We start from the raw sequence: 10544 nt of genomic DNA on the forward strand, positions 1-10544 counted from the left end.
GTCCTCTTCACAAGGTAAACGCGATAAATAAGGATAATCGAATAGTGGGAAATATCTTGTTTATATAAATTTATGTCACGATTGTACAATCATAGTCGGTTCCGTAACGCGTAAGTATATACACGTTGAGTGGTAAAGAAAAAATTTCGTTAATTTGTTAAACGTTTCATAGGATACGTAAATGCTATGTATCCACTTCGTAATTTGGTGAGAAGGTAGTCGAATCGATGCAACGGCAGGTGGCGCGCATCGGTTGCCGCTTATACGATAATATTGTTTCGTCTCCGATTCCCCACTGCCCACTACGTTAGCGCAGTCAGCGTGCAGCGTTCACCTTCGTTCTCCTTGTTTCTCCCCTCCGTTTCGCCGTTTCGACGTTTCACCATCGCGCTATCTTCGTCGTTCTGGATCTTTATGTTTCTCCCTCTCTGTCGCGTTCGGTTCCTAGCTGAAGTCAGCGACAGCGTCTCGCACGGATTCCTTCGATTCCGTGTCCAAGAACGCGTCGCTTTCGATCGGCTACACCTAGATCCGCGATATTCCTAAAGATTCTAGTTGGTAATTTAGTCGTGTCGGTTGGTGCACGTGACCCCGTGTACGCGTGAACCGACCTTTAAGTTTCCAATTCCCCCACGTTGTTGCTCACTTGCCTACCGATTCAAGTCGATTCAGGATTTTCAGGACGGTGCATACCGCCAGTCGGTTCGAATAATCGCCTCGTGGCAGGTGAAGAGGAAAATCGGCGAAGCCGAGCCTGCCAACCGCATCAATCGCTACACGAGGGACGAACGGATAATAATCGCATTTCGATCGTCGATCGCCGAACACCGATCCTGGACGATCAATTATCGATCGTAGTGCCGCCAACGACGCCAACGCCGACGCAACGTGCAACGTATCTGACAGCCATCCGCGCAACGCGTAATTCTTCGTTTTCTTTCGAACAATTATCGGCCTCGACTCGTCCCGTTCACTTTTCGTTTCATTTCGTGCGCGACGTTACGACGGTGAGACATGTCTTCCCTGAAAGGTGATAAGATCCCGTGTGCACGACTATGCCACATCGTCAAGTGGGACGATTTCGACGGTTACGGATTTAATTTACACGCGGAGAAAGGCAAAAAAGGGAAAAATGGCCAATACATCGGTAAGGTGGACGATGGTTCTCCTAGTCAGGCCGCTGGCTTGCGACAAGGTGATCGAATCATCGAGGTTAACGAAATCAACATCGCGAACGAGACCCATCAACAGGTCGTCGAACGCATCAAAGCTTTCCCTAACGAGACGAAGCTACTGGTGGTCGATCAAGAAGCCGACGAATATTTCAGGGCCAACAACATTGTTATCAAGGGCACCATGGCGAACGTCAAGGTGATCAAGACCCCGGAGAAGAACCCGAACAGTGTCGAGCAAGAAGAATTTAACGGCAGCAATGTTTCTATCGATGGGGTACGTGTATTCTTTGTATTCGTTATCGAGTTACTCTTTTTAGTCGCGTCACCCGGTGCAAGACATTAATAACGCGTCGAAAGATTCGCTTTCGAATCGTCGAGTGTCCACCTGTTGCGTTGCATCTGTATCTCCGTCTCTTCCGTTTTCGTTGCTCGCTCGTTTCGAATTCTCGCGTCAGCTACTATTTCTTTCCGAAATAGCGATTCGAAAAATGCATCGAGAAATCTATGGTACATTAAAATAGGTAAGCAACTTCGAATAAAATTTTCGATCGGAAATAATCTGAAAATATGTACGTTTCCTTCGGTGAATAATTAACACGTAAATATTGTAATGAAAAACTCGCGAAGACTATTATCTTCGATTATATCTTTAGGCATGACTCACGCGTTAACGCGTCAGTTTGGTCTGAATAATAAATCATATGTTTTCTTATCGTAAGAAGAGTGTACGGTGTTATTAGTATCTCTACGAATTCGCGCTACATAACGTTATAGGCGTACGATCGTACTTGTGCCAACAAGAATTCTAATTTTACAAATAACTATGATTCAATAACCATACCTTGATTCGTTTTCTGAATGTAAACGCATTATTTCTTAAATGGTCGCCTTTATCGTACTTACGTACGGAGATAAACGCGAAAACGTTTCGCCAGACTTAGCGCTGTTAAACATCTGTGTTTACCCCAGTTGGCTAGTAGCAACGAGCGAAGAAGAAAAAAGTGAACGCGCCATACGTGGAGCGTCGCTTCGTCGTACGCGAACGGTCGAACGAATAAGTAAGAAACGGAGAGTCTCGATGCATTCGTTTTTCTTTTTCATCGATAAAAAAGAATGACGAATCACGCGAGATACGGCACGTTTTTTTATCGAACGACGATGCTGATGGAAATACGAATATTATCCGTGTCGCGAGATGCTTCTCTCGGTGTTTTCTTTTATCGGTAGGAAAGAATGAAACAAGATATTCGTCTGCTCGTTTCCGGCGAGACTCTGCCGAACGATAATGCGTACAACCGATTCGTTATCGTTATCGCAGCCTCCGCGAGCAGCACTCGCTCGCCTCACGAAACGTTCTAGTTTCTACCGTCTCTTTTGAACCGATACAAATTTTCTTTTAGCTGTTTTATCTAATCGCGGAAAGTAAATTATTCTATCAATCTTATCGGCTCGATACATATTTTCCATGGCGCATTATAGTGGCCGATTCGCTTGAAATTTAATAGCGTATGTATGGATTTACTCGATCGTATCGCGCACGTTCCACAATGATCTCAACATGGTACGAAGCAAACTCAAACGCTTGAAAATTTTTTTTCTCAAGGTCTTGGAATCGTGTACACTTCACAGTCCTCGTAACTCGAATGTAATTCTTTATCTCGGTCCGAGAATCGAAGTTTCTAGAAAAAGTAATTTTCCTCTTACGATTGTCCGCGAGAGCCGACGTCGATAGAGGAAGGTGAGCGCGAGCATTCGCGAGCGTTCGCGAGTAGCCAAGTGCCGGGTATCGAGTGAGTCATCTTCGCTCGCGAACGATAAGACACGCGTAAGGAATCGGTGGCGCAAGGATACGAGCGATTTTTTTACGAGCGATTCGTATTCTTGTTCGTAATCGAAGGCAGCTCGTTATCGATCGATCGATGGAACAACAGGTGGATATGCGGCGTTTCGTCGTTTTACGACTTTTTACGCTTTACGCATCGTTCCGTTTAAATCGGAAGAAATGTTGTTTCGGTTAAACGATATCGTCCTAAGCATTCTCGGATGTAACGAATTACGGCGTTAATCGGCGGAAGTTCCTCCTTTACGAAACAACGCGTCACTGGCCTTAATTCGTCTTCGTGGGATCCTCGTTCGATCGTCTTCTCGCGATACGCGTTCATATCCCACGATGCACGAATTCAATCGCGCGCGAGTTATCTCGCGATCGGAAGGAAGATTCGTCCTCGGTCGATAGAATTTGCCGGATTTCCGGTCATTTTTGCGCCGTAAAATTACGTAAATTTCGCGTGGTCGTGTTCCGTCGACGGTGCGCGCCACGTAATCGAAAACACGCACCTGTGATCGAGTGTGACGTCCTTAGGTTCTTGCGTACGATTAATGGGGTGAAGTACAGAAATAAAAATAATTTATTTTCTTTACTCGGATTACATCTTGTTTTTCTTTCATGTTGCATGAACGCTGTACACGTATTCGTAGCGTGCGCTCGATAACTCGCAGAGCAAATAATTAATCTTTCCTGCAAACTGGACAATTTCCTGACACCGTTTTTGATTGCGCAATCGAACAAACGAGTGGCGTACGCGCGTGCGCAAACAACAGGGAAACGACCATTCGATGTCGATGAAACGACCCTTGAAATTTTTCATCAACGCTTAAACACCAAAAGGGAAATTACTCGATATGTTACGCATCGATTTTTACGAAATTTTACTCGTCCCGATTTATCGATAAGCACTAAGTACGATATTCGGTTGCTCTCGTAAAAATTGGGGAAGCTTTTGTTAGAAGGTTAACTATGCTACGGTAAAGTCGGTGAAATTCTGTCGTAGGAACGACTAACCTTAAAAATCCGTTACCTGTTCTTATTCGATTTTCGAAGAAAGCGTGCCAAAAAGCCAAGCTGAATACCTATGCAGCTAACGGAAATTTCCATCGCGGGAAGAATCGGAACAAGCGAGCGTTGCATCGTGTCTCTTTATGCTCGAAAACATTTAAATATACTCTTGATCAAACAATCGCGTTCTAATTTTTTTCACGCGACGCGTTCAAAGCGCAGCATTTAAAACCGATTGTCCAGTAATCCTTTACGTTCGTCAAAATTTATTTATCACCGATAAGGTTATTTTCGTTTAATTACGTGTTCATTTTTTGGCAAGAAATAATTTTTTAACCGGTATAATCGTTCTAACAAAGCTGGTAATGTACCACAATTACGATTGTCCCTGGAACATTCCGCATTCGAATATATTCAACGTGTTTCGTTCTCGTCGTTGGTTGGAAAATAATTGAATTGCAGAAACGGCGCAACAATGCCGCGACATAGATTCTCGAAGTTTTATGGAAGTCCATTACCTCATCTCGATGCATAAACACCATGTTTGCATGCGACTGTCGTTTTTCGGTCGGTGTGTTGGTAATCGATAGCGTTAGTGGTTACGCGTCAACACACCGCCGTTATTAATTAGTTTCTCGATTCTTGATGTCACTGACATCTTTTCGACGTGGCTCTCGAACGCGTTATTATTCGACGAAAGGTTGCGGCGACGCGTCGCGTTCTCTACGATCGAAAAAGTTTAGCGAATACGGCAAAAAGTTTTTTCTTTTTAATCCCGGACACGATAGAGATGGACCGACCAACGTTATTTAGAAGAGATTTAAACGGTTCATGGCTTTGGAACCGGTTCTCCCGTCGTCGCGCGCTTGCCTTTAGTCGATGGAATTTCTTTAAGTACCGTTCGGAATATTGCATCAGGAGCCAAGGTCGTTAGACGTTTCTTCGACAAATTTCTGCCCCGTTTTTCATTAATGGACCCCTCTGCCCCGTTCGTTTCTTTCGTTTCAAGTTCGTTTCAAGTTCGTTTCAAGTTCGTTTCTTTCGAACGGTAAGGAAGCAACGGCGCGACACAAACCGTTGTTAATTACCGCGTCCACGCTTTTACTTTCTATCGGCGAGCGTTAAAGCGAAACGTTTCTCGTTGTGTAACGCGGCCAGAAAATCGAAGCGTGTCTCGCTCGAGTACGCCGTTAACAGCGTATTCGGCTACGAAGCGTACGAAAGCATATACTCGTCGTCGTTGGAAACAATGTTTGTTTCCTCGACTCGACTCGACTCTGGACGTTTGGAAGCGCGTATTTAGAAGGAAAAAAGTATTATTCTTGACCTTGATACGTGACGCGCATCTGTTTCGTTCATACGGTTTTCCAATACCGATATCGACATTCGATGTTGGTATCTAGTAGAAAAATTTCGACTAAACGTCGGGAAGTTGAACGACGCGACGTTGCGTTTACTCGATAGTTAATATATGTATGTATGTACGGGTAAAAAGAATGCAAATAAAATGTGACGTTTGTTTTCAGAACGCGCAGAAGTCGAGCGGTTCGAACGACACGTCGCGCAGCGAGAGCAGCACGGTATCGGCAGGTGCGACGAGGAGCTCGTCGAAAAGCGAGAACGAGAGCGAACGCGAGGAGGAAACTGGTCGAGAAAACGGGAACGGCGTCAGAAACGAAAGGAACGAGAGGAACGAGATGGGTCACGTGCACGAGAGTACCGGGAACGGGAGCGTCGGTGGAAACGAGTCGCCACGACAGAGTCTGAATTTGAAGATGAGCGCCAAAGAGCTGCGGGCTCAGCTGGCTGCGCGCAAAAAGTACGACCCGAAGAAGGAATCGATCGGCTTCAAGGACAAGTTCGACATCGTGCAAAAGTTATAATCGCGACCGAGCGATTTTCGTCATCGGATTCTCGATGATCTCGTCGACTCATGCGGCGCGGTGCTTCTTTTCAGGGTCGGAATCCGTGCGCGCTTTCACCGTTCTACTATTTCCGTTGAACCGTGCGCTTACCAGATACGGTCGTCTATCTCGTACGACTCGAAAAGCGTTCGAACCGATCGTACGCTTACCAACTTGCTTATTTTCCTTGTTAGACTAGACGCGCGTACTTACGACGACGATCGCGCGCGATCGCAAGGACGATCACGACGACGCGGGAGAAAGTAGACGCGTCGTGACGCGACGCGCGTCATTCTTGATTTCTGTAACCCGTTATCGAATTCAGGACACTGGCCATTCTCTCCGATCGCGTTAATCGTTCGAGAGTTTATCAACCGCGATCCACGTACAAACGCGTGATCGGTAAAATAGTCATTCCCTCGGAAGAAAGTTTCGAAAAGAACGATCGCGATATTTAACGAAACGACGGTAGCGGATTTCATTCACCGGAGTCGAAATGACTTTACGTAACGCGAGAGATACGGTAACAGCGTGCAAAAGTACGGCGATACAATAGTGAGAAGATTCGTGCGAGTTTCCACGTTCGTTTCGGTACAAAGTAAACGATGAACCGCGACGAGTCACAGGACTCGCAGGAAATCTGGTTGCTATCTAACCCAACATTGTTAAATATTACGACAACAACCTGTTGTGCAACCTTCAATTATCGTCGTCGTGATCCTTTTGCGTCGTACTTCACGCGAATACGTACACAAGTTGTTTCGTTTTTCCTTTTTCGCACGCGTCTCGTTTCGCGACGACTCGCGCGACGTTCCAAGATTCGAGAAACATTTGCGCCGCGTGATTTTCACATTTCGTCGATCGCTTTCGCCAAAACACTTTGGTCGCGCGATCGACTACGCGTTGCATTTAATACTCGATCGATAAAGCGATTTCGTGCCACATTCTTTATGTTCTAACGTAAATACGAATTTCTACGTATTCAGCGTCACGAACAAGACACGCTCTTCTCGAATTATACTCTGTACATGTGTTTAATATTCGAGATAGACTCGACGAGATCTGGCGTTTTCGTAACATCGATCGCAACAATATGTTACGTTCGAAACCCGAAGAAGATGACCGTTCGATCGAATTCCTTCTAAATTCGAAAAAAAAAAAAAAACTTTCAAACGCTTCTGATAATAAGCCTCGAATCGAAAAACAATATCCGTCGTTTTTTGATCGAGAGTCGAATCGAACCTAGACCGATCGTGTTTTCTCGATCAAAGAAAGGAGGTCGGTGGAATCGTAACGCGTTCTACGAGGCTCCGCATTTAGCGTGCTATGTAAATTCTTTGTTTTCCTTTTTCGTTTTGTTGCAATACGTTTCTTTTCTTCGGATCCACTGTATAACGAAATATTCGTTTTTGTAAATATATAAGATCTTCGTATCTCGAGGTTGATGCAACGATCAGAAGAAACGATTAAATTGGCAGTCGGTAAAGCGAAAAAAAGAGAAAAAAAAGCGATCGTCGCGATGTTTTAATACCTAAACATTATTGTCCATGTACCTCGATAAATTGTTATCGAGACGAAAACCAACGATATCATCGTATCATTAATCCGAAACGAAAACAGTGAATTTAATCTCGATACGTTGAATGTATCGCTTTAAAATTTCGAAAGTTTTTCTCGCGAAACGTTGCATCGATATCTTGGTATTATATGTATATAAATATTTCGAGTATGACATAAATACGTACACACGTTACGATTATCGCACGCATTCAACATAATTTGTAAGTGTAACTTTAAGCCTTACGTTTGACGATAAGACTTAGTTGTACGTGGCGCATAAAATTACGTTTATTTGCGTACGTTTGTGTATAAATAGTACTGTATGTATATAGTTGTTGTCGTTTTATGTCCTTCCCTCTGTTATTCCTTTTCTTAAATGCTTTATTGAGCGAAACTTTTATACTTAATCTTCCAACTTCTTTGCCCGCGTTTTTCTTTTGCACCACTCAACCAATTCTCATCAAATTTTGCATGCACATGCGCACGTACATCCAGATGAACATAGAAAAAAAAGTTTTAAGTCAGACTTGCCACGGAGGAATAATTACCGAAAAAACTGAACCTCATAGACTTCAATGTAAAAATTGAATTCGCTCACGTTACAAATAGTGCAGTTTATGGACTAAAAAATTGGCGTCCATCTAGCGGTGAAACGGGTGAACTAAATCTAAAAAGTGGGGGTCCGAACACGCATATATAGAAAATAAAAAAATGAATATTTCGGCACTTTGACGACGTAGTATGGTTCCTGAGGCATTTAGAAACAAATTTCTATTAGGGTTTGATGCGTTTTGATGCCTAATAAAGCCAGAAAATCAATTTTTGTCGAATTCGGTCCAAAACGGTACAGGTGGCGCCATCTAGCGGCGAGCGGCGGAACTACGAAACACTAAAATTTCGATTTTCTCGAAAACTAGGGACTTTTCCGAAATTCTGAGATATACAAATTCTTCCTTGTCGCCTACGGAATCGAACGAATCTAATTATAGCCGGCTAGGACCATTATTAAAGAAAATAGAAAAATAGCCCATTTCGTGGACTAAAAAATTGCCGTCCATCTAGCGGTGAAAGTTGGAACTACAAAAATAGAAAAATGCGATTTTCCCGAAAATTAGCGAACATTGAGTACTTCTGAGGGTCAGAAAGTGTTATGTGATCACATTAGAACCTAAATAAAGCAATAAAAGTTTCCTGAAAGCTTTAATAAAGAAAATGAAAAATATGTCATTTTATGGAGAAAATTTGTGGCGCCATCTAGCGGCGAAACAGCGAACTAAACTGAAAAAACGTATGTCCGTACACGCGTTAAGGAAAAATATAAAAAGTAATATTTCGCAACTTTGACGACGTAGTATGCTTCTTTCGACATTTTGAAGCGATTTTTGTTGAATAAGTTATTCATTTGTTGCCTATTAATCCCAGAAAATCAATTTTTATTTAACCCCTTGACGCGTGTACGGACATACGGTTTTTCAGTTTAGTTCGCAGTTTCGCCGCTAGATGGCGCCACAAATTTTCTCCATAAAATGACATATTTTTCATTTTCTTTATTAAAGCTTTCAGGAAACTTTTATTGCTTTATTTAGGTTCTAATGTGATCACATAACACTTTCTGACCCTCAGAAGTACTCAATGTTCGCTAATTTTCGGGAAAATCGCATTTTTCTATTTTTGTAGTTCCAACTTTCACCGCTAGATGGACGGCAATTTTTTAGTCCACGAAATGGGCTATTTTTCTATTTTCTTTAATAATGGTCCTAGCCGGCTATAATTAGATTCGTTCGATTCCGTAGGCGACAAGGAAGAATTTGTATATCTCAGAATTTCGGAAAAGTTTCTAGTTTTCGAGAAAATCGAAATTTTAGTGTTTCGTAGTTCCGCCGCTCGCCGCTAGATGGCGCCACCTGTACCGTTTTGGACCGAATTCGACAAAAATTGATTTTCTGGCTTTATTAGGCATCAAAACGCATCAAACCCTAATAGAAATTTGTTTCTAAATGCCTCAGGAACCATACTACGTCGTCAAAGTGCCGAAATATTCATTTTTTTATTTTCTATATATGTGAAAATGTTTTCGACATTCCTGTATGCAGCGTAATGTATGTTCTTTTATAGGCTATCGCGCGTTGATACACGAAACAAATATCTCGTCTATGGGTAGGAACATATGTTCTCTAGCAAGTGGCGCCACGTAGTCGCGATTATCTTGTTCGAATTTATCGATCGAAGGTACAATTTTTTCACGAGAATTGATATTTTGTTATCTAATTCTGCACGACACTATCGTTGTCACGATTTCGTCTTGTTTTAAGAGACAAAAATTATCGCATCGCTCCAACTGTTAATTTATAAACGATAAAATTGCAAACAACATACGAAAGCAGTCCGTATCGATCTCTCTAAACTCTAAACGAACCATCGTATATGTACGTATATCGTCGTTTCGACTATCGATATTACATTACGATGCACTCTGTGTTTCGCGCGTCGATCAACCTTGCGAAGCGTCATTGAATTTCCATGATTTTCGTAAGAAATTTAAATCGGTACCAAGAATAATCGATATGAAATTTGTTGATCAACGATTCACGCGAGCTGGAAGATGATTCGTTATACGTATAAGAATGTAATGTTTACGACAGGAATGATCGATGGACGAAGAGTACGGACAAGTAGGTATTTTCGAAGTTGTGCAACGGCATATATCGCGTCGGTGGCTGCAGAGAGCAAAACGAAAGCGCGAAAGACGTTACGCGAGAGAGAAATAGACGAGAAGTAAATTACCGGTAAATTAACAGCATCAAGGAGGGTTGGCGATACGACGAAAAAGTGGTTCAAGTGTTTGGTAATTGGGCAGATTGTTTGGTCGGTAGGTAAGAGCGAGAAGGCGTGATGGGATCGCGAGAGACGCGAGCGAGAGAGAGAGCGAGAGGCGGACATATATGGTCGCGGGGTCCGAGAAGCTCTCAGGTTACGCCGACGGCGCTAACCGTTTTCACGATGATGTTCACCCTCCTCGTTCCTTCTTCTACTCCCCCTCTCGTTCTCTCTCTCGCTCTATCTCCGTCT

At 43.1% G+C, this 10544-nt stretch overlaps 1 protein-coding gene across 1 annotated transcript; it reads left to right on the plus strand.

Moving 5' to 3' along the window:
- Window positions 1–302: 302 nt before the first annotated feature.
- On the plus strand, window positions 303–7802 carry LOC100880747 (uncharacterized). The gene is made up of 2 exons (XM_003701573.3): window positions 303–1449; window positions 5538–7802. The coding sequence occupies exons 1-2, from the start codon at window positions 1015–1017 to the stop codon at window positions 5892–5894; spliced, it is 792 nt and encodes a 263-aa protein (XP_003701621.1). The 5' UTR covers window positions 303–1014; the 3' UTR covers window positions 5895–7802.
- Window positions 7803–10544: the final 2742 nt, after the last annotated feature.

This window comes from Megachile rotundata, chromosome 12 (assembly GCF_050947335.1).
Source record: "Megachile rotundata isolate GNS110a chromosome 12, iyMegRotu1, whole genome shotgun sequence".
Lineage (NCBI taxonomy): Eukaryota > Metazoa > Arthropoda > Insecta > Hymenoptera > Megachilidae > Megachile > Megachile rotundata.